The 25,028-nt window shown below is 49.2% G+C and overlaps 1 protein-coding gene across 1 annotated transcript; it reads right to left on the bottom strand.

Annotated features, from left to right (window-relative positions):
• Positions 1-1,115: 1,115 nt before the first annotated feature.
• LOC114588487 (perilipin-3-like) lies at positions 1,116-24,828 on the bottom strand. Its single transcript, XM_028713811.2, has 8 exons — positions 24,623-24,828; positions 12,922-12,987; positions 11,754-11,949; positions 10,234-10,316; positions 6,803-7,298; positions 4,496-4,692; positions 3,332-3,463; positions 1,116-2,499 (listed from the first exon to the last, which is right to left on the bottom strand). The coding sequence occupies exons 2-8, from the start codon at positions 12,967-12,969 to the stop codon at positions 1,906-1,908; spliced, it is 1,746 nt and encodes a 581-aa protein (XP_028569644.2). The 5' UTR covers positions 12,970-12,987; positions 24,623-24,828; the 3' UTR covers positions 1,116-1,905.
• Between the last annotated feature and the right edge of the window lie 200 nt (positions 24,829-25,028).

Raw genomic sequence — 25,028 nt, 5'->3', positions numbered from 1 at the left:
AAGATTGAGAAGATTCTTGCATGGAGGGGTTGGACTAGATGACTCTTGGGGTCCCCACCCCTACTATTCCATGTCTGTTTTGGCCCCAGTGACACATGCCTGAGTTACACCCCATTTGGACTACTGCAACACTCTCTGCGTGGGGCTGCCCTCGAACAGTGCTCAGAAACGTCAACCGGCGCAAAGAGTTTGCCGCCTGGTTACAGGGAACAGACGACTCCCTTGATGCAACACCTCCACTGGCTACTGATCTGCTTCGGGGCCTCAGTTAAAAGTGCTGGTTATGCCCCATAAATCCCTACAAGGCTTAGGTCTCTCGGCTGTTCCCTCATGCAAAGCCGCCCAGGCTCTGTGATCTTCGGGGAAGGGCTTTTTCACAAGCCTGCTTGGCGGGGACATGAGACAGGGCCTTCTTGTTGGTGGCTCCTCCCAGGCAAGTTTGGAACTCCATCCCTGGAGAAGCCTGACTGGCTCCCTCTCTGCTGCCTCCTTCCATTGGCAGGTGATGCCTTCTTCTGGTAACTGACTAGTGCCATGCTGTATTGGGGTTTTTTATTATCTGTGTTTTTAATAGATCATCTGTAGATATTGTTTTAATTCTATCAATGTTCACTTTTTTTTTTTTTTTAGTGATTGTTCCCCGCCCCGATGTACTGGTGTTTGTTTTTTGGGGTTTTAAAAATTTTACTCTGGTTTTTTTATAATTGCTTTTAATGTTTGCATCACTTTGTAAGTCACTTCAAATCGCACCTCGTGGAGAAAAGCAAATAATAAATAGACAATTCCTTCTCCCCCCAGGCTTCTAAGCAAGACACCCTTTCCTAGTCACCTATGGTGAAAAGAGTAATTTCCAGGCAAACAAAGAGGGGAGCTTTTTTTAAAAAAAAAGTTGGCTCCTTTTATTTTCAGGCCACTAGTGACTCCCAGAAGCATGTGTAGGCAGTTAGGCTAGCAGATTATTTTTGCCAGCTAATAAATTCCATGGAGTTATTAGCAACATCCTTGCTGCTTAGGCTGCTTGCATATTGTGTTTCAAAGGAGCAGGAACCAACTGAAGGGCTCTTGAGGAACTCAGATTCCGTACTCAGAAAAGACAGGAGTCTGCTATCAGCATAAACAGTGCAAAAGAAGGACATTTTATTTCCCCCCCCCAGAGGGTAAGGCAGGCAGGAGCTACACAAAACGGCTGCACAAAGTAATGGAAGTACAACTTAAGACACACACCGAACCCCACCTTTGAAACCCACCATGTTCACAAAGCCTTGCGAACGTCTACCTTCATTCCTCAATCCTCCTCTGTTGCTTCTCTTCCAAGCTCATCTCTGCAACAGTGAGGACTAGCCACTCCGTTTTGAGCGGAACCTGAGATTTTAACCCCCCTGCCTGTGTGCCACAATGATGGATGGGTGTCTAAACACAGACCCACATATGCAGCTATCTATAGAGAATTGGTGAGGGTGAGCATTATGAGACTTCAGCTCCCATCAAGGACGATGGAAGCCATCCATCCAGCGGGTCCCAGGACTCCCCATCGTAGCACATAAATCAGCCAGCCCGATCCGTGCAAGATTCAGCTTGCTCTCACTTAACGCAAGCCCCCGATAACTGGCGCATTCCCCCAAACCACCACCAAGTGAAAAACAGGCACGTTTCAGCCTTCGCACCCTAGAAGTGAAATGACCCACACTTTGAGAGGAGGCTGTCTCGGCGTATCTGCATCTGGAGCATGAACTCATGCAGAGGCGCAGAGGGCACCCTCCCCTCCGAACCGGTCCTTCGGGCTCCCTGCTTTTGATTCCCTTTAACGGATTAGCTTCTTGCAGTGTGTTTATGCGTGGGTGCAAAATGGCAATGGCTGAACCATTGGTTTTTTTGGGGGGGGGGTGCTGGAATAGCCCCAAACTCTTATGCCTGCTTCTCAGCAGCACCGGAGAGCTGATTCAGAGTGCTCTTGCCGGGCTTCTTCTTCATCTCCTCTCCCTCGTTCATCTCTCTCTTTGCTTTCCTGGCCACGCCAGACACCGGACTTCCTTCCCCCTCGCTTTCTGCCTTTTTCTTTGCTGATTTGACTGCGACCTTCGCCGGTTTGGATACCGTCGCCCTCTCCTCCGGGGCCTCGCCCTCGTCCATGGGCTCCTCCGGGGCCAAACCTTCCATCTCCTGGCTCTCCGTTTCCATCTCGGCGCCTGCCGACGGCCGGAAGGGCCCCACGACCCAGTTCAAGGGCGTATTTTGGACGATGTGGTCCACCAGCGTCTCCAGGGCCTCCTGCGCCTGGGCGATTTTGTCCCGGCTCTGGGCCAGGAGGCTGGAGGACAAGTCCTGGAAGGACGAGACCGAGGCGAAAGAAGAGTGAAGCTGGCGGACGTTGCCGCGGGCTTGGGCCACCCTCTCGCGGAGGTTGCTGGGCAGGCCTTCGACGGTGGATGCCAAGTGAGCGTAGACCGGCCCGAGGTCCTGGGTGACAAAGCGAAGCATAGCCAGGGTACCTGATTCAACCTGCCAGGGCAAAACAACACAATCACAGAGGGGAGGTTGCTTAAAGAGCCCTTTGCTGTTCTCATCATGGGGGAGTGGCTTAAAGAGCCCTTTGCTGTTCTCATCATGGGGGAGTGGCTTAAAGAGCCCCTTGCTGTTCGCACCATGGGGGAGTGGCTTATAGAGCCCTTTGCTGTTCTCATCATGGGGGAGTGGCTTAAAGAGCCCTTTGATGTTCGCACCATGGGGGAGTGGCTTAAAGAGCCCCTTGCTGTTCGCATCATGGGGGAGTGGCTTAAAGAGCCCTTTGCTGTTCGCATCATGGGGGAGTGGCTTACAGAGCCCTTTGCTGTTCGCATCATGGGGGAGTGGCTTAAAGAGCCCTTTGCTGTTCTCATCATGGGGGAGTGGCTTAAAGAGCCCTTTGCTGTTCTCATCATGGGGGAATGGCTTAAAGAGCCCCTTGCTGTTCGCACCATGGGGGAGTTACTTAAAGAGCCCCTTGCTGTTCGCACCATGGGGGAGTGGCTTAAAGAGCCCTTTGCTGTTCGCATCATGGGGGAGTGGCTTACAGAGCCCTTTGCTGTTATCATCATGGGGGAGTGGCTTAAAGAGCCCTTTGCTGTTCTCATCATGGGGGAGTGGCTTAAAGAGCCCCTTGCTGTTCTCATCATGGGGAGTGGCTTATAGAGCCCTTTGCTGTTCATGCAATTCAAATATAAGGTTATATCCAACTGCATACTGCTGCAGTTGATGAGCATGACTAACTTGTAGTTCCCCTCAATTTAAAAAACCAACAGCAGCTTTTGAAGTGTCTCCTTTGTCACTGCTGCGATACAGAGACGAGAGGTACCTCTGGCTGTGGGCCTCCGGCCGCGGCCTGCCTCTCCTCCGGCTGTGCCTGGGTCCACTCGAGCAAGACCTGGCTCAGCTTTTTCTGAGCCTCTTGGAGCCGCTTGCCAATGCCTTGCTGCGCGGCTTCAACCTGCGGAGGCAAGTGGGGCACAAGAAGTCAGAATGGGGGTCAAGGGATGCTGACAATGGAAGAGATTAACTTTTGCATTTTTACACTGCTTCTCCTTCTAAGTGAGAGATAAAACCAGATTATGAAACCATGCAAAAACATGGAGGGGAGCTAAAATGGATGTCAACAATAAAAGCGGAAAGTTTTTAAGCCATGTGTGTCAGTGTTGTGTTTTGTATAACGCAGGCATGGCCAAACCTGGCCCTCCAGCTGTTTTGGGACTACAACTCCCATCATCCCTAGCTAACAGGACCAGTGGTCAGGGATGGTGGGAATTGTAGTCGCAAAACAGCTGGAGGGCCAAGTTTGGCCACCACTGGTATAACGTATACATTATTAATTTCATTTCTATACCGCATTATATTTTGTAAGAAAAATCTCTCAAAATCTGAAGCCTCCCATATTAAATATCTTTGGAAGACAGGTCAAATGATATTACAAGGGCCATGGCAAAGTTTCTTTCGGAGGCTATAAGAAAAAAAGATCATTCTGCCCTAGATAAAACAAAATGACAGCCTTGGTTTCTTCCATCTGTCTGTCAGGTCGTTTTAACTGTATCTAGTTTTGAAACCACTGGAAATCACTGGAAGGACAGATCCTGACGCTGAGGCTCCAATACTTTGGCCACCTCATGAGAAGAGAAGACTCCCTGGAAAAGACCCTGATGTTGGGAAAGATGGAGGGCACAAGGAGAAGGGGACGACAGAGGATGAGATGGTGGGACAGTGTTCTCAAAGCTACCAGCATGAGTTTGACCCAACTGCGGGAGGCAGTGGAAGACAGGAGGGCCTGGCGCGCTCTGGTCCAGGGGGTCACGAAGAGTCGGACACGACTAAACAACAACAAGTTTTGAAATTGTTTTGTGGGTCTTTGGACCGCAATAAATTATTGATGGATGTAGTGTTGTGGAAGAGGGAGAAAACGGAGGACGGCGGTACAATGGCATGGAGGCAGTTGGGTCGTGTCTGCTAAGTGTGAACGCCCTGGACTCACCAGGCTGATCACCAGCTGGAGCTGAGAAAGCGTATCCTGAGTGTTCTCCCTGATGAGACGCAGCTTGTCCAGGGAATGCAGGTAAGCGCGACGGCGGACTTTGCTCGAGAGCGACCCCAGGCGGACGAAGTAACCCTGCTGCTTCCTCTGCTCTTCCAAGGCCTCTCCGAAACCTCGGACCTCCGTGGCCAGCTTGGCTGCAACAAATACGAACAGATAAACATCAGCGTGGGTGGGAAAGATGGGCAAATCTGGAAGGTTATGGGGCTTCACCCCCGCAAAAAAAAATATTACTTGTACACTTCACCTAGCTGGGAGTTTGACCTATGTGCCGCCGTTGTAGGGCCAGTGACTCCCGCAATCAACCCTTTAATGGGCCCTGTGAACGCCGCCACATGGGGGTGCATCAATATGCTGCCCCCGACTCACAGGTAAGACTATAGAATACTGACCAAAGCCTAAAACTGCCACCCGTTAGGTGGGTAGGAGCTGGGACTGAACAACGGGAGTTCACCCCGTCGCGGGGATTAGAACCGCCAACCTTCTGATTGGCAAGCCCTAGGCTCAGTGGTTTAGTGGCCACCCGCGTCCCTACAGCTGAACATCCTCTCCTACCTGGGCCAAAGAACTTCGGCCCTTTTGCTGGCCCTTGCCCCAACTGGCTGTCCATAGGCCTGCCAAGATGGGGGTGAGCTGGCAGCCTACCTGGAACAAGGTGGGGACTCCCCAGTCCCAGGAGCCCACAGTGTTGCAAACCCTGCCCACCGAAGGAAGGGGGTGAGTGGAAATTAATCCTCTATTAAAAGCATCTAGGTTGGTGGCCCTCACTATCTCCTGAGGGAGAGGGGACACACACACACCCATAGCATAAATATTGGCATCGGCATACAGAGCAACTGCAGTCACCCTCCGAGGCTCCTTGGACAGAAAGCTGTCATATATTGCTTCAAAAAAATTGCTTTTGATCCAGTAGCCCTCCTATAATCTAATGTGCAGTCTAGCCAAAGGTTTATTAAAGAGTATTTGCAGGGACTCTTGACCAGGCATAGGCAAACTCTGCCCTCCAGATGTTTTGGGACTACAACTCCCATCATCCCTAGCTAACAGGACCAGTGGTCAGGCATGATGGGAGTTGTAGTCCCAAAACATCTGGAGGGCCGAGTTTGCCTATGCCTGCTCTTGACCAAACGGCGTAGGGAAACAGCGAAGTTATCTGGATTCTACACCACCTATCCTGCCCTAAAAACCAAGTTTCAAATATCTGGTTGAGATTAATTAGCCTTGCCTTCTCATGGCGTTCACAGGCATGAGGTTCCAGACAATGAAAACCAACTTCCTGGAAGGGCAATCTGAAAACATCCTCAGAGAACAGCTCCTCTGTATCTGGGGATGTCAGTCATTTGAGGACACCCTTCATCATATTGTAAGTTACATGAAATTCCGAGGGCTAAATACTTAAAGAAACCCCTCCATAAAATCAATTACCTGTTGTAAACCAAGAAATCTTTAATTAAAAATATGTAAAAATAAATAAATCAATTACCCCCTGTCTAGCTCAAACATACCTTTTATGTTCAACACAGTGAAGTTTGTACTAAAAGCCTCTCAACTCAGGAAAGCCCTAGAGTCTTGTTCTCTGAGTTTTCCACCATTTGTGAAATGTTTTATAATGTTTTAATCATATGTGCTATAATATGTTTTTGAGACCTGCTTGGCTCTGTTTTGTTTGTTCATGGCTATAACCTGTATTTGGCTGAGCAATAAAACCTGGCGATGGCTTGGGCTACGTTCACACATACATCTAAAGCATGAGGAAATCACATGGCTAACTCCACTGAATTATGGCAGGTGTAGTTGGTGCTGTGGGTTAAACCACAGAGCCTGTGGATCAGAAGGTCGGCGGTTCGATCCCTGCGACGGGGTGACCTCCCATTGTTCAGTCCCTGCTCCTGCCAACCTAGCAGTTCAAAAGCACGTCAAAGTGCAAGTAGATAAATAGGTACCACTCCAGCGGGAAGGTAAATGGCATTTCTGTGCACTGCTCTGGTTCGCCAAAAGCGGCTTAGTCATGCTGGCCACATGACCCGGAAGCTATCTGCAGAAAAACGCCAGCTCCCTCGGCTTATAGAGCGAGATGAGTGCGCAACCCCAGAGTCGGTCACGACTTGACCTAATGGTCAGGGGTCCCTTTACCTTTACCTAGTTTGTCAAAGGTGCTGAGAGCTGTTGGAAGCCCCCATGATCCTGACCAAACTACAGTTCCCAAAGTGTCAGCCATTGCTGCAGAGCACCAAAGCCCATTCTCACCTAGCTCCTCGTCAGTCATGGGCAGGTAGTAGTCCACCATATCCTCTGTCTTCCCCAACATGACGTCCACACCGCTGCTCAGCGCCTGCTTCAAGAGGCTGGTCATCTCAATGCCTTCCTGGACAGGCCCGCAGGTCTTGACTTGGCCAGCCACAAGCTCCCTCGTCTCTTGGGCAGTTTGGAGGGCGGTATTGACCACCGACTTGGTCAACTCCACGCTGTCATGGGCCGTCTCCTTGCCCAGGTTGACGACGTCGGCCACCCTATGAGTGACGAGCTCCTTCGCCTCGTTTGCGGCGTTCACTGCGGTGTTGACGGTGGAGCTCACCACCGATTTGGTCAAGTTGACGCTGTCCTGGACAATGTCCTTGGTGAGATCGACAGCTTCAGATACTCTGTTCGACCAGAGTTGCTTGGCCCCGGAAGCAGCATCCTTGGCTACATTGACCGTGGAACAGATGACCGTTTTGGTTATGGTGACACCGTCTTCAATCACCTAGAAAGAAAAGGAGGCAGACCAAAGGTCAACTCACTATTACTACTACTACTACAACAACATTTATTCCCCACTTTTCCTTTGAGGAGCCCAAAGTACTGTCACGGACTGGTTGGATGCAAAGAAACGGTGGGAGGAACCAGCTGGGGAACCCTCAAGAGAAGAAGGCTCAGAGCCCAAGGAGTGGTGGTGGGACAACAATGAGTGGTCAGAGGGGGAGGGGGAGGGGTCAGAAGATGGAGAGGGAACAGGGCTTAATGAGCAAGGGAATCCAGAATCAGTGGCAGAAGCTAAACCAGCAGAGGAGAGAGACCGTATTTTTCGCCCCATAGGACGCACCGGCCCATAGGACGCACCTAGTTTTTTTGGGGGGAAATAAAGATAAAATTTTATTCCCCCCCCCCGGTGCGGGGCTGGGGAAGCCCGAGCTTCCCCCGACCCCAGCCCCCAGAACAGGCTGCTATCCGCAAGCCGTGGGAGAGCTGCGCGAAGTCGCGCAGCTCTCCCACGGCTAGCGGAGGACTGCGCGAAACCCGAAGCTTGGGGCGTGCTGAGCTCAGCGCGCCCCAAGCTTCTGGGTGCCGGCAAGCTCTCCGCTAGCCGTGGGAGAGCTGCGTCTCCCACGGCTAGCGGACAGCTTCCTGAAGCCTGGAGAGCGAGACGGGTCGGTGCGCACCGACCCCCCTCGCTCTCCAGGCTTCAGCGACAGCCTGCATTCGCCCCATAGGAGGCACACACATTTCCCCTTCATTTTTGGAGGGGAAAAAGTGCGTCCTATAGGGCGAAAAATACGGTACTTCAGCTGGTGAAGAGGCATGGGTGTCTCCCTGTCCTGCTGCGACAAGCTCCCCTTCCCTCTGGTCTCCCAGCACCAGGAGAGGCATGAAGAGGGCAGGGGAGAAGTTAGTTTCATGCAGGCTCAGTCTCAGATTGCATGGGGGGAAACCCTGCAGAGAAGGGGACTTCCAGTCTCAGCAACTGCTTCAAGGGGGCAATATTTGCCAGAGATGGGTCTCTGTGCTCATTAGGCCTGACACTCCTGTGCAGATCCTGTTTTTTTGCTAATAAAGAGTTAATTCCAACTTCCTCAGTGTGATTTATTGCTGGCTCGCTCCTGTCAGGTACATGGTTTCCCTGTCTCCATTTCATCTTCACAACAACCCTGGGAGGGTAGGTTAGGCAGAAAGATTTTGACTGGTCCATGGTCACCCAGCGAGCTTCATGGCTGAGCAAGGATTTGAGCCCTGGTCTCTTGGTCCTTGGGAGAGACGCGGGTGGAGCTGTGGGTTAAAGCCTCAGTGCCTAGGACTTGCCTATCGAAAGGTCGGCGGTTCGAATCCCCGTGGCGGGGTGCGCTCCCGTCATTCGGTCCCAGCGCCTGCCAACCTAGCAGTTCGAAAGCACCTTCGGGTGCAAGTAGATAAATAGGGACCGCTTATTAGCGGGAAGGTAAACGGCGTTCCGTGGGCTGCGCTGGCTCGCCAGAGCAGCGATGTCACGCTGGCCACGTGACCCGGAAGTGTCTGCGGACAGCGCTGGCTCCCGGCCTATAGAGTGAGATGGGCGCACAACCCTAGAGTCTGGCAAGACTGGGCCGTACGGGCAGGGGTACCTTTACCTTTTTACCTCTTGGTCCTTGCCCAATTCTCTAACAGCTATACCACATTACTTGCAGTGCAAAGGAGCTGAATAATACCATATTAACTCTGGGCAGACCAGCACCATAGATCTAAAGCACAACATTTAAAGCTGGTGACCTCCCCACCAAAGAATCTCAAGAGCTGTAATTGGCTAAAGTATACTGGGAATTGTAGCTCTGTCAGGGGAAAACTACAGCGTGCAGACTAGGTAAAGGGACCCCTGACTGTTAAGTCCAGTCACGGATGACTCTGGGGTTGCGGCGCTCCTCTTGCTTTACTGGCCGAGGGAGCTGGCGTACAGCTTCTGGGTCATGTGGCCAGCATGACTAAGCCGCTTCTGGCGAACCAGAGCAGTGCATGGAAACGCCGTTTAACTTCCCGCTGGAGCGGTACCTATTTATCTACTTGCACTTTGACGTGCTTTCGAACTGCTAGGTTGGCAGGAGCAGGGACGGAGCAACAGGAGCTCACCCCGTCGCGGGGATTCGAACCGCCGACTTCTGATCGGCAAGTCCTAGGCTCTGTGGCTTAACCCACAGCACCACCCACATCCCTATAGCACCCTATGCTAGCTCAAAATTTGGTGAGCCCCAATGGATCTTCTCAATTATAGATCTTCTCAGTTTTGTGACCCTCGTGGTCCCTTCCGACTTTATAAAATTCTATAATACTATGATCAGATGATCATTGGGATCAGCAGGACTAAGCCGCGTCTGGCGAACCAGAGCAGTGCACAGAAAGGCCGTTTACCTTCCTGCCAGATTGGTACCTATTTATCTACTTCCACTTTGACGTGCTTTTGAACTGCTAGGTTGGCAGGAGATTCGAACCGCCGACCTTCTGATTGGCAAGTCCTAGGCTCTGTGGTTTAACCCACAGCGCCAACCATGTGCAGACTACTTCAATCTAATTTGAATGGGAGAAATACTGATTAACAACTAAAAAAAAGCCAGTGTGGCGTAGGGGACTAGGAGTACCTGGGAGAGACCAGGGTTCAAATCTCGCCACTTGGCCTTGAAGCTCACTGGGTCACCTGGAGTGGCCAGTTGCTGCCTCTCAGCCTGGCCTACCTCTCAGGGTTGTTGTGAGGATGCAGAGGAGAACCATGGGGAGGCCCCACCCACAACTGGACTGCCTAGGACGATAACTCAATCAGCAGAGCGTGAGTCTTTTCAGTTTCAGAGTCGCGGGGAACGTTGGGCAAAATATTCCTGCACTGCAGGGGGGTTGGACTAGATAGCCCTCGGGGTCCCTTCTAACTCTGCAGTTCTGTGATTCTATTATTGTACTTGTACCTGATGAGCCGGATGGTGAAGAATAGGGAGAGTCTCTTCCAGCTGGTCCAGCCCTTTGCAAGCGTATTGATTGACAGCAGCAACTGGCAGAAGGAAAGAAGGCAGATCACACAAATTCAGTGTGTTATAAAACACACACACACACACACACACTTACTTATTATCGTTTAAAAGGAAACATTTCCAGGGCAGGAAAATAACAAAACCAAGATCAAAACCCCACGGAAAACAATAATCTATATCCGCTGAGGGATATACCGTATTTTTCGCTCTATAGGACGCACTTTTCCCCCTCCAAAAATTAAGGGGAAATGTGTGTGCATCCTATGGAGCGAATGCAGGCTCCTTGGCTTCAGTGATAGCAACGCAAAGCCTCCGAAGCGCTCCCTCCATGCTCCTTGGCTTCTCGTTGCTTTCACATGAGCTCAGGTTTAGCAAAGTTGGTCTCAATTTGTTTGTGAGGGAGTTGAGGCTGCGCAAAGAGCTCTCCTTTAACGCAAGTGCTCGGGTTTTGCAAAGTGTGTTTCAAGCACAGCTGGGCTGCCTTTTAAAGGAAGACTTTTGCTTTTCGGTTCAGCAAGCGTGGGCCGTGCAGCTCTCTTGTCTGCTTCTTAGGGAGGGAGCACGGGAAAGATCAGCGAGCGACAAACTGACAGGGACAAAAGCACAGCACTGCAAAGACAGCCGCTGTAAAATGGGGTCTGAGGCAAGTCTGAAACTGGAGCAGCCTTCTGGATGAAATTCTGCTTGCCCCCCAATGCAGGCAGAACCCCAGGGGCAGAGTGTCCTTCAGCACTAGTGTCCTCTAGTTATCTCCCGCTTGGACTACTGCAATGCGCTCTACGTGGGGCTACCTTTGAAGGTGACCCGGAAACTACAACTAATCCAGAATGCGGCAGCTAGACTGGTGACTGGCAGCGGCCGCCAAGACCACATAACACCGGTCTTGAAAGACCTACATTGGCTCCCAGGATGTTTCTGAGCACAATTCAAAGTGTTGGTGCTGACCTTCAACGCCCTAAACGGCCTCAGCCCAGTATACCTGAAGGAGCGTCTCCACCCCCATCGTTCTGCCCAGATGCTGAGGTCCAGCGCCGAGGGCCTTCTGGCGGTTCCCTCATTGCGATAAGCGAAGTTACAGGGAACCAGGCAGAGGGCCTTCTCGGTAGTGGCACCCGCCCTGTGGAACGCCCTCCCATCAGATGTCAAAGAGATAAACAACTACCTGACATTCAGAAGACATCTGAAGGCAGCCCTGTTCAGGGAAGTTTTTAATGTGTGACATTTTAGTGTATTTTTGGTCTCTGTGGAAGCCGCCCAGAGTGGCTGGGGGAACCCAGCCAGATGGGCGGGGTACAAATAATAAATTATTATTATTATTATTATTATTATTATTATTATTATTATTACTACTACTACTACTACTACTACTACTACTATTATTATTATAACACTCCACAAAGAGTTCTCCTACATACACACCACAACTTCCCCCCATTCTGTGGCATTCAAGGACTCACTTTGGGGCTCGAGGTGGCCGAGAAGCGGCTGGGCGCCCCCGACGGCACTCCCAACGGCCATCGCCGCCACCGTCTCCGCCACGGTGCAGGCAGAATTGATGAACGGGTAATTCTCCTTGGCGTAGTTATACAGAGAGTGGCAAATGTCGTAGGTGGAGCTGACTAGGGGAAGGCTGGTCACTCTGGTCACGACATTCTGGAAGAGGGTGGAGAACAATGAGAGTTTTATAGCACAGTCGCAATTCAAGAAGGGTCCATTTATTTATTCAATTTATTCAATTTCATCTGAAAATCACAGGGTGGTTTGTTGCACTTACAGATCAGCAGGGAGGGGAGCTGGTCAAAGCAGGAGGGGGGAGAAAGCACCTGGTTTCTTCAGCAGCCTGACTCAAACACACCTCATCTTGGCCTCTTGGAATCCCACCTCTTCTGCCTCTAATTCTGGACTGCTCTCTGTCACAGCCTCTTCCTGCTCACTAAACCCTGTTACCTCTTCTGCTTCTAACATATCTTCCTCCCAGTCTGCTCCCTCTTCTCCTTCTGACCATTCCTCATTGTTCTACCACCATTCCCTGGGCTCTGAGCCTGCTTCCTTGGGGGGGGGGGGGGTTCCCCAGCTGATTCCTCCCACCGCTCTTCTGCATCCACCCAGAGGCCAAGAGGCTGGTGAAGAGTCTTGGGTGTCTCCCCGTCCCGCTGTGACAAGCTCCCTTCCCCGCCCCGCTCTCTTAGAACCAGTAGAGGCATGAAGAGTGCGGAGAAGTTAGCTTCTTGCAGGGGCAGTCTCAGATCGCTTGGGGGAAATCCTGGCTTTGGGGAGGTGCGGACCTTCAGTCTCAGCAACTGCTTCATGGGGGCAAGACCTGCTTGCTGTGATCATTGGCCTTGACACTCCTGCGCAGATCGTAATAAAGAGTTAACTCCAAATGGCTTGCTGTGATCTGCTGGCTTGCTCCTGTCAACAGACTGGCCTCTGCTGGCATTCATCGCAAGGGCATTTCAACAGGGCACCTCTATACATGCCCTGCACAGGTCAGATCTGCCCTTCTCGCTGATCTTTAAGAGATCCCCAAACCCTCTTCTTTGCCTTCCTCCTGCTAGGACTACCTCTGTTACAGGGCCATGTTTGCAGCACATGTTTCACGGCCGTTGGTGGATATTCACTTACCGTTGAGAGTGGAGCCTCTTGGCCATCTCCTTTGACATCAGTAGCCATGGCAAAAGTCAAACACACCTGCAAGGCAGAGACAATGAACGGAAAGGTGATCAGGAACGCTGGTGGGTTTTGCTTTTTGTTATTAACGCGGGCTGTATTTCGACCTGAGTGAGCGCTTAAGGAAGGCTAGCTCTGACCTCTCTGCCTGACGCCCACCAAGAAAGTCCTCTTCCCAAGTGACAGTGTGACGCAGTGGTTAGAGCATTTCACAAGGCCCAGGGGAGGCCCAGGGTTCAAACTCCCAAACTACTTATCCTGAGATTTCTGGAGGGGGGAAATGTAAAAGGTAAATTAATGAATGGAGATAGCAAGAGAAGCCTAGGTCTCTTGTTACAGATCTCTCCTCATACCCATTTTTAGTTTCCCTTTTTTATTTATTTATTTTAATAAAATGTATATACTGCTTGATGGTAGTATGACCTCTAAGAGGTTTCCAAGAAATATTAACATTATCAACAAGGTAAAGGGTAAAGGGAGCCCTGACCATTAGGTCCAGTCGTGGCCGACTCTGGGGTTGCAGCGCTCATCTCGCTTTACTGGCCGAGGGAGCCGGCGTACAGCTTCCGGGTCATGTGGCCAGTTTGACTAAGCCGCTTCTGGTGAACCAGAGCAGCGCACGGAAACACCGTTTACCTTCCTGCCAGAGCGGTACCTATTGATCTACTTGCACTTTGACGTGTTTTCGAACTGCTAGGTTGGCAGGAGCAGGGACAGAGCAACAGGAGCTCACCCCGTCACAGGGATTCGAACCGCCGACCTTCTGATCGGCAAGTCCTAGGCTCTGTGGTTTAACCCACAGCGCCACCCGTGTCCCTAAGGTTTAGTAGTGTTTTGCATTTACCTGTAGTCTCCTGGCATAACCACGTGCTAGGAGTGATGATGAGGATGATGAAACCTGTGCTGCACATCGAAGGGATGTATTATGGCTCCAATCACCCACACACCCACGTGTGCCAGTAAATGCAACATGGTTTGCAAAACATTTGTGTCCCGCATAGGTCACACCATGTGCCTGCTCATTTCTACAGTGTCTAATCTCCTAGATTAAAGATGGAGTCGAGGAGAAAAGCCACCGGAGAAAGCACTAGGTTTCGGTCCCTGTTTAAAAAGGGATTTTTAAGAGTCGGAAAAGACCTTCAGGAGCCAGTTTAGGAAGATTCCTGTCCCACCCTGTCATGCCACGGACTCTGTGCAGCCTTCAGAGCATCTTGCAACAATATTGTCTGTCCAAAACTTGACCAGACCATTGAAACGTAGTAGCAGCTTGCTGTGGGTCAGGCTGATGGCCTATCTATTCTGGCATCCTGTTCTCACAGCGGCCAACCAAATAAATGCCGGAGAAGAAGGACCTGAGCACATGAGCAACTCTCCTTTCCTGCAGTTCCCAACAACCGCCATTCAAATGCATTCTGCCTCGGGCGCTGGCGGGAGAACACAGACATCGCGGCTGCTAGCCATTATTAATTACCGTATTTTTTGCTCTGTAAGACTCACTTTTTCCCTCCTAAAAAGTGAGGGGAAATGTGTGTGCGTCTTATGGAGCGAATGCAGGCTGCGCAGCTATCCCAGAAGCCAGAACAGCAAGAGGGATCGCTGCTTTCACTGCACAGCGATCCCTCTTGCTGTTCTGGCTTCTGAGATTCAGAATATTTTTTTTCTTGTTTTCCTCCTCCAAAAACTAGGTGCGTCTTGTGGTCTGGTGCGTCTTATAGAGTGAAAAATATGGTAGGTAAATTGTATGCCGCCCTTTGTCCGAAGATCACAGGGCAGCTCACAATATAAAAATACAAAATGAGAACATGCAATATATATAATAAAACAAAAACAAACCAATAACACCACACACACCCCATACAAACACATTTAAAACGATGCCTTATGAGGAACGGCTAAGGGAGCTGGGCATGTTTAGCCTGGAGAAGAGGAGGTTAAGGGGTGATATGATAGCCATGTTCAAATATATAAAAGGATGTCACATAGAGGAGGGAGAAAGGTTGTTTTCTGCTGCTCCAGAGAAGCGGACACGGAGCAATGGATCCAAACTACAAGAAAGAAGATTCCGCCTAAACATTAGGAAGAACTTCCTGACAGTAAGAGCTGTTCGACAGTGGAATTTGCTGCCAAGGAGTGTGGTGGAGTCTCCTTCTTTGGAGGTCTTTAAGCAGAGGCTTGACAACCATATGTCAGGAGTGCTCTGATGGTGTTTCCTGCTTGGCAGGGGGTTGGACTCGATGGCCCTTGTGGTCTATTCCAACTCTATGATTCTATGATTCTATGATTCTAAAAGACCATAGAATGTTAATCAGCCAAAGGCCTGGTCGTAGAGGAACATTTTTTGCCTGGCACCTAAAGATATGTAATGAAAGTACAAGGCAAGGGCCTCCTTTGGGACAGTATTATACAAACAGGGAGCCACTGCAGAAAAGGCCCCGTTCTGGTGTTGCCACCTCTCGCAGAGGAGACACACAATGAAGGGCCACACAATGATTGCAGGGTGTGGATCAGTTCATAAGATAGCCTTGTCCTCCTTAAATATCTCTAATCCTCTTTTACAGCTGTCCGAGTTGGTGGCCATCATTGCATGTCCTTTTGACACTCCACCCCACACCTGGTGATCCTCCCAAGCACGTATAAAAGTCAACACATATCATAAGAGCATATCGTAAGAGGCCTGCTTAATCAGGGTGCACCTATCTTGTTGTCACAGTGACCAACCAGGTTTCCCCAAGGGATGCGCCAAAGCAGGACATGAATGCAACGGTACTCTGCCTGTTCCTGGTTCCCTGTCTGGCAGTTCCTTTAACGCCCTTTCGGTACTTAGGCAAATATCTTTCTTTTCTGATCCCTGGCATTCCAGGTCCTCGTCCAGCATTCTGACCATGACACCACACCGTTAGAATTCCTGCTCCGTGATTGCGGTCATGGGATTGTTGTCTTTCACATGACGGTATATGTTTTGACTCCACAGAGTGGGAAGTGACGGAGACAGGATGTTTGTGTTACTGTGTTCCGTGAAGTGGGACTATTGTCCTTTGTTCTTTCTCTCTTTGCTTTCTGATGCTAGAGAGAGAGGGAGCCATGTTGCAGTGCCCCGTGTGTGTTTATATGTAAATAAAGTCGATTCGCCAAAAGGCTGAGTTGCTGAGGTCTGTTACGCAACTGCGCAAACTCTGCGGATCCCTAAGTGTGCCGGTGTTGGTTGCCAATGGTCGCTGTGATGTTTGGGAACAAGAAAGCTTTTGAAGCTCCCGAATGATTGACCAGGAGGGAGAGAACATGCCAGTCGGGCATGTATCTCTGCCAGGGTCCTACTCAAGTGTAGGCCGAGCTCCTGACACACACTGCCTTTCAAAACTTCTGCTCTTATACATCCTTTGCCTCTGGGTCCATGAGATGCAGATAAGTGCATTCCTTTCGACTCTGATGGCAGCATCCTCTGTCCTACCTGGAAATGCTGGGGATCAAACCTGAGGCCTTCGACATGCAAGGCAGGTGTTCTGCCACTGCCCTCCCTTACCAAGAAGTACAATTATTTGCATGTGTCCAACAGAAGCACCGATAAAGCAACAACTCAGTACCAGAGAAAACACCCAAACAAGGAAAATGACACAACAGCTGATGTAATATTATCTCTCATTAAGGGTCCAAAATAGAAGAAAACAAACACTACTATCCCATTCAAATCAAACAAAAGAAAACATCATCATGCTTTATTATGTTTTATATGTTGAAAGCTCCCCAGAGTGGCTGGGGCAACCCAGATGGGCAGGGTACAAATCAATTATTATTACTATTACTATTATTATTATTAATCAGACAGGGACTCTCCCAGATGACTTGTTTATTGAATGCTTTCCCCAAGTTGTTCTACAAAGTTTGAATGAAGGTTATATGACGTAACTGTTGAGTGAGTAAACGCTCTGAGATGTTTACACAGATGTTCCTATTAGTCCACACTCCCCTGTGCAATTTGCCATCGGTTTATGGGCTTGGGGGTGGCAGAAATGAGCTTGTTCTGCAAGAATGCCACATCCACTTTCAATGATACAAACTAAATTTGCAGCTGTGTGAAGTTCAGACAAAGAGAAATTAAAATAATTGTTTCTCAGCACTGCCCTTGAGGTACTATGAGATTTTGTAATAGCACCCACAAATTTATTTCTCAGATGAGGCAATTTCAGAAAATTTAGATGCAACAGCCACTCCATCTGGTCAAATGCTTTTTGCAAGTCCAGCGTGATCAAAACCAACTGGTTACTATTCCTTTTGCTCTGCTGTCCTACTATTCAGAAATCTGTGGGCTAGATCCAATGATATATGACACCCTGGTATCATCTGGGCTGATGATACTAGAATGGTAAGGTTGTTCAGTCTAGAGGTGAGAATAGCAGTAATCTCCTTTTGATTCAGATTAAGTAAATATATGGGTCTATATCATTCCAGCATAGCTGTCAACTTTTCCCTTTTCTTGCAAGGAAACCTATTCGGAATAAGGGAATTTCCCTTTAAAAAAGGGAAACGTTGACAGCTATGTATTCTAGGTTTCTGCCAGATGTTAGCATTATGGTGATTCTTGGATTCTTCCGTTGGTGTAGAATAGGCGCCTCCTCCCCAAAGTCATAAAAAGAATCCATTCTAAATGTGGACCAAGGATCTATCCAAACATAGCATGCACCCAAAAAAGCTGTTGGATTTGCCATCTTTCAGCTTTGAGATCCCCGGTGTCATGAGCATGGGGCCAGATTCCTCATCTTCAGCGGATGAGGATGAAGACTCTGAAGCAGAAGGGGAACCAGAAGAGCTCTCAGGTGAACCTGCAGGCAGCTCTTTTTAAACATTTCGATGTTTTAAAATCTTAGCCATTCCCACCTTGCATAGCTGCTTTCAGGGCATCCCGTCGTATCTGTGGGGATGACTCTCCCCCTTGACTTGAACTTCAAAGTACACCTATCATCGTCTCCATCTAAAGCATCAAGCAAATGTGAGCTTGTCTTATCTGACCTGGACACCTGTCCATCTTTTGTGCCTTGGAGCTTTTTTTTGCTCCATCACCTGATCCAACACGGGGGCGATTGGGCAATGTAGTTGTGTAACCTCATAATGATATTTTGTTTTCCTCAGGGACATAGGTGGCATGACCGAGATGGGTGGATGGTTGGTAGATGGCTGTGGGCAGGTGAACCTTGTCCTAACAAAATGTGGCCTGTTCAGCCCTGCTTCCTCCACCCGTGCTACACAAACACACATGACACCGTTCCTCTAATCCATGCTGGAATATTAGATGCCCCGTCATTCCACTTGCTCTTGAAGACACACCTGTTTAGACAAGTGTTCCCCTGAAGTGCACTTGTGATTTCATTGTTTCAACTAATTTTAAAGAAACCATTCTAACTGTTATGCTTCTTGTTTGTTTATTTCGCTGTATATTTTTACTAAGAATGTTTGAATGTTTGAATTTAATTTTATTTGCTCCATAAGACGCACCAGACCACAAGATGCACCTAGTTTTTGGAGGAGGAAAACAAGAAAAAAAATATCCTGAATCTCAGAAGCCAGAACAGCAAGAGGGATCGCTGCGCAGAGAAAGCAGCAATCCCTCTTGCTGTTCTGGCTTCTGGGATAGCTGCGCAGCCTGCATTCGCTCCATAAGACGCACACACATTTCCCCTTACATTTTAGGAGGGGAAAAGTGAGTCTTATACTAGAGCAAAAAATACGGTATACATATACAGTGGTACCTTGGGTTAAGAACTTAATTCATTCTGGAGGTCTGTTTTTAACCTGAAACTGTTCTTAACCTGAGGTACCACTTTAGCTAATGGGGCCTCCCGCTGCCACCGCCGTGCAATTTCTGTTCTCATCCTGAAGCAAAGTTCTTAACCCATGGAACTATTTCTGGGTTAGCGGAGTCTATAACCTGAAGCGTCTGTAACCCGAGGTACCGCTGTATGCATTTATTGAGAGCATTTGCACCCCACTGTTCAGCCAAAAAAAGCTTCCCAGATCGACTCACATGCAATGAATTAAAAACAAGGCAGACCTTGCCTGTAGACTTACAATCTTAAAAAACAACAACCCACAACACACAAGGGGAAGGGGACAGGAAGAGGGGGAAATCAAACACAATGTATGGCATATTTTATCGCAAACTTACTCAGAAACCAGGGGAGGCGGGTGGCGCTGTGGGTTAAACCACAGAGCCTAGGACTTGCCGATCAGAAGGTCGGCGGTTCGAATCCCCGCGATGGGGTGAGCTCCAGTCTCTTGGTCCCTGCTCCTGCCAACCTAGCAGTTCAAAAGCACGCCAGTCCAAGTGGATAAATAGGTACCACTCCGGCGGGAAGGTAAACGGCGTTTCCGTGCGCTGCTCTGGTTTTGCCTGAAGCGGCTTAGTCCTGCTGGCCACATGACCCGGAAGCTTTACGCCGGCTCCCTCGGCCAGTAAAGCGAGATGAGCACTGCAACCCCAGAGTCGGCCACGACTAGACCTAATGGTCAGGGGTCCCTTTACCTTTACTACTCAGAAACTATTTTGGCATCGAAGGGATCTACAAATGAAACAGAAGAGCCCTGCTGGATTAGGCCAAGGGACTATCTAGTCCAGCATCCTGTTTTCCCCCCAGGGGTCAACTGGATGTCTTTCTTAGAAGCCCACAAGCTGGTGATGAGGTCCCTAGTTTAAGGTTACCAGACGTCCCCGTTTCCCGGGGAACAGTCCCCGGATTTACAAATAAGTCCACATACAAAATCCACTGAAGTTGAAAAGTGTCCCCGGATTCATTGGAAAAAATCTGGTAACCTTACCCTAACTCTCTCCTGCTGTTGTTTCTGAGCCACTGGTATCCAACTATGTTGTTTTCCTGTGCGTATTTTACATCGTAAGCCAGGGACCTATCTTGGTTTTTTTGTTTTGTTCTTTATAAAAATACTCTTTTAATTAAATTTTCTGTTTTACAATTTAAAGTACTCGTTTTTACATCCTTAAGATATCCATGACTTCCCTTCTTCTCTTTCCATGGTTCATTTTGCATATCACAAATCCCTGCATATTTTACAAAAACTATACCATTCATTATTCCATCCATCAAAACTTATTTACACTGGTGAATTTATCTTAATGCTGCCACCGTTTTCAGCTGTACAGTTTTCCCCCATATATTAAATAAACATTTCTAGACATATGTTCTTCTTGTTCTCTTATTCTATACGTTAAGTCTGCAAGTTGTGCATATTCTGTCAGCTTAAGTTGCCATTCTTCTTTGGTTGGAACCTCACTCATTTTCAATTTTTGGGCTAACAAAACACGGGTTGCAGTAGTGGCATACATAAATAATCTTTTTTGACACCTGGGAACTTTAGTCTGAGTTGTCCCCGACAGAAAGGACTCTGGGTTTTTTTGGAAAGTACTTTTAAACTTTTTTCAATTCATTATGGATCATTTCCCAATACTCTTTTACCCTTTTACAGGTCCACCACATATGAAAGAATGTTCCCTTCTGCCTCTTTGCATCTCCAGCACTTATCTGATTCAGTCTTATACATCTGAGCATCAGGGACCTGTCAAACCAGTTCGGTACTTTTTTTGTAACACACCTTGCGCATAATAAGTAAGTGCTGCAAGTGGGGACTGCAACCAAGTGTTGCAGCGTGGTGCTCTGTGCTTCAATATTCCAGATACTCCAATCCATTATCCTTCCTCTCCATTCTCCTTTCCTTCAACCCACCCCCCACCCCCACCAGTCAGCCACCATCCCATGGCCGCTGAGCATGCTCAGTCCTGATCGGTCTGTTTTGGGGGCTGCCCCATCAAGGCTTCATGCCTCCCCTAAATATTATTTGCACTCCTTGGGGTTCCCCCAAGCCTGCCGAAATGTGTGCCCCTTGCTTGCCTAGATGCGAGGATAGTGAGCTCTCTCTGTGTGTGTCTGTGTGTAGAAAGTAGACTCCTGAAACATTTACATTAATTGCTCTGTCCACTTTTGCAGGTGGCCCCAAGAATATTGTCAAAGGTTGCCCATGCCTAGGTTTCAGCAAAGGGCAAGGTCTTGCATTCGGCGGAGGAGCTGGAAAGGATTCAAGGATGGTCAACAGGCTAGTGGAATTAGTGGACACCCCTCCCTTCATTGGACCTCGAGCCCAAATCCACCTACCCACCCACTTACGAGTAAAGCAGCCTGTTCCTCATTACACAATTGGCTGCTAACAACCTGTGGCGCACCTTGCATCAGTCCCTTGTGGGATAGGAAGGTAATGATAGCTTCTGATGGAATGAGTCGGCTGTAAGGATCTGAAAGGCACCCACGCATCTTTGTGGCGGGGGAATAATTAGGTCCAGGGCGTCCTTCCAGAATGTGCCTTCCATAGGTAAAGGTAAAGGTAAAGGTACCCCTGCCTGTACGGGCCAGTCTTGACAGACTCTAGGGTTGTGCGCTCATCTCACTCTATAGGCCGGGAGCCAGCGCTGTCCGGAGACACTTCCGGGTCACGTGGCCAGCGTGACATCGCTGCTCTGGAGAGCCAGAGCCATACACAGAAACGCCGTTTACCTTCCCGCTAGAAAGCGGTACCTATTTATCTACTTGCACCCAGGGGTGCTTTCGAACTGCTAGGTTGGCAGGCGCTGGGACCGAACGACGGGAGCGCACCCCGCTGCGGGGATTCGAACCGCCGACCTTTCGATCGGCAAGCCCTAGGCGCTGAGGCTTTTACCCACAGCGCCACCCGCGTCCCCGTGCCTTCCATACCCGCCATGTAAAGGATCCGTCCCCTTGCCTTGTCATTCTCTGGGACCCGCAAGGCGGCTCAGCCACCAGATATAAGACAAAACGAGCAGGAATGCTTGCGATAGACCTTTGGACCTCCAGCTGTTGCTCAACCACAACTCCCATCCTCCTTGGCCATTGGTCATGCTTGCTGAGGCTGATGGGAGTTGGAGTCCAACAAGAACAGGAGGGCCACTCTTTCCCCATCCCTGATGCATACAAAAGCCTACAGGCATATCTCCATTCTGGCCAGCCCTACTATTAGGGAGAGCAGGGGTGGAGGACATTTGTCCCTCCATGTGTAGCTCTGCAACAACAACTCATCATCACCCCTGGTCATTGTCCAATGCGTGCCAGGATGATGGAAGTTCAGCAGCGTCTGGAGGAGCAAAGGTGCGCCACACCTGTCCTCAGGTTAACTAGCAGCCCATTTCCCAAAAGAGCGAAGTCTAAACCATGCTGTGAATACAATAGTTCGATGGGCACCTTAAAAACAGGCAAATTTCTTATAGAACAAGCTTTTGCTCAGGCTACCAAAGTCGTATACAGTGGTACCTCGGGTTAAGTACTTAATTCGTTCCGGAGGTCTGTTCTTAACCTGAAACTGTTCTTAACCTGAAGCTCCACTTTAGCTAATGGGGCCTCCTGCTGCCGCCGCACCGCCAGAGCACAATTTCTGTTCTCATCCTGAAGCAAAGTTCTTAACCAGAAGCACTATTTCTGGGTTAGCGAAGTCTGTAACCTGAAGCGTATGTAACCTGAAGTGTATGTAACCCGAGGTACCACTGTACTAAACAGTGTTTCTCAAACTTAGGTCTCCAGCTGTTGTTGGACTGCAACTCCCATCATCCCTGACCACTGGTCTTGGTAGCTGGGCTGATGTAGTCCAACAACGGCTGGAGACCCAAGTTTAAGAAATACTGTGCTAAGCTGTAGGGGGAACCTTTGTCCCTCCAGATGCTACAAATCCCATCATCCTTGATCATTGGCCATGCTTGCCAGGGCTGATGGGAATTGTAGTTCAACATCATCTGGAGGGACAAAGGCTCGCCACACCTGTATTCAAGTCCTGAGGTGTGGATCAGGGACAGAGAACCTGAACCTGTGGTCCTCCAGATGTTGTTAAGTCAACGGTTCCTATCAGCCCTGGTCACTGGCTATTCTGACTGGGGCTGATGGGAGTTGGAGTCCAGTAACATCTGGAGGGCCGCAGGCTCCCCATCCTGGCTGTAGCAAGAAAAGGGTGCAAGCCATTGAGAATGTTCTAAGCTGCTGTGCCAAAGTATGGATTTGACACAGGACTAAAGCAGCAGTTCTGATCTTTAAGGTTCAAGGTTCGAAAGAGTGTAAAGAGCCAGAAATGTGAAAGAATGAATTTGAACTGGAAATCCTTCAGAGTTCTGCCCTAAAATGAATTTAATACGTGCTAAGTTCACCAGGCAATTATGGAAACCACTTTCGGGTGTAGTTCAGAGATTCCTGACCTAACGCTGTGAACTTCAATGAACTGACCTAGTAGTTTATCCCAAGGACTTGATTTAGGTTCCATGCCACCACTTGAAAGACCCTCAACCCACATACGACACTCAGCAAACATCAGATAGTGGGAAGATGGGGAAGGGGATAGGAGATGATACTATATTCATAGAACCATAGAATTCTAGAGCTGGAAGGGACCCTCAGGGTCATCTAGTCCAACCCCCTGCAATGCAGGAATCACAGCTGAAGAATTCCTGACAGATGGCCATCCAATCTCTGCTTTAAAACCCACAACCATCTTCTGAGGTTGTCAGTTCCACTTGTCAAACTGCTCTTACTGTCAGGAGGTTCATCCTAATGTTTACATGGAATCTCCTTTATGGTCATTTGAATCCATTAGTTTGAGTCCTGCCCAAACTTGATTTTATGACAGCCCTTCAGATATTTTACGGTGGCGAGCCTACCACTCCTCAAGTCTTCTCTTCTCCAGCTTAAACATCCCCAACTCCCTCAAGCATTCCCTATGAAGCTCAATTCCAGACCAGTTTGTCGATATCCTTCTCAAACTGAGCTGCCCAGAACGGGACACAGGACTCCAGATGGGGTCTGACCAAGGCAGAATAGAGCAGTCCTATTATTTCCCCTGATCTAAGGTATTAGGCATAAGAGAGAGAGGTTCTGGACTAATTTGTGGTTTTAAAAGTTCAAAACCAAACCAACCCTTTGAATTGGGCTCAGCGACCGATGGTGGGAGCTGGTCACCTCAGTGGAAACCAGGATGATATTATATTCCAGTTACATCAACCTAGCAGGGGAATCCTGCAACTGGCTTCCATTTTCTCCAAATGTGGTTCAAAGACATCACATCTCAGGGCTGAGTTGCAGTACTGTAGTCTTAAGCTGGATGTTCCTGAGACATGAGTGACGATACAAAGATCGAAGGATGCTTGTGCAGTATCGGGGACTGCTCTAGTTTGCACACCCACCCACACCCCCGCATGTCTGGTAAAACACAATCCCCATTAAGGGCGTTGCTAGACATTTAAAAGATCTCAGGCACAAACCCACAACATCTGGGGAAATCCTGTTTTTCCCCCCATTGTTAAACAGGCACAAAAAGTTCTTCCAAGCTTAAGCTAACCCTCCTGGTTCTCTCGGACGCCACTGAAATGTCGTCCCATTTCTATGTACCTATTTAGCACAATTACATCTCACCATATTATTTTTTGGGTTGCTGTTACAGTTTCCATCCCAGATTCTCTTCGAAGGAAGAGGTTATTCCCCCCTCCATTTTCTCCTCCCAACAACCCTGCAAGGTAGGTTATGCTGAGAGACAGAGGCTGGTCCCCAAGGTCTCCCAGTGCGTCCCATTAAGCTGCCCCTGTCCCAGCACAATACCCCACCAACCTCACCTGCTCCTTGTGATTCTTCCTCTTGGCCCCGGAAGAGTCCTGTGCCCAGCTGACGCGCCTGAAATCTTCTAATATAGCTAATTGCCAGAGGCATGTGATGGGTGGAAGGGGAGGCGCTCAGCCAGGGAGTTTCCCACAGCTTCCCAGGAGCAACAACTGGGGGTGGGACATTGCAACATCTGTAAGAATCGCAGCACCGCCTTGCAAACTTCCAGTGCGCTTTGCTCATTGCAGTGGTTGCCTGGACTTTGAAACTAGGTGAGAGGGGACAGATCCCAGAACCGTCCAGGAGGAGTCGTCCCCGCTCCCCAAACAAGGGCGTATAAATGGGATAATCCGGGTCAATTACCTATGGAAGCCCTTTCGGTTAGGGCTAGGCAATCTCGGTTTTAGAGAGTAGACTTTA

The sequence above is a fragment of the Podarcis muralis genome, chromosome 18 (genome assembly GCF_964188315.1).
Source record: "Podarcis muralis chromosome 18, rPodMur119.hap1.1, whole genome shotgun sequence".
In the NCBI taxonomy this organism is placed as follows: Eukaryota; Metazoa; Chordata; class Lepidosauria; order Squamata; family Lacertidae; genus Podarcis; species Podarcis muralis.
Note: the sequence above shows the minus strand (reverse complement) of the source record. Positions and strands in the feature narration are given on the sequence as shown.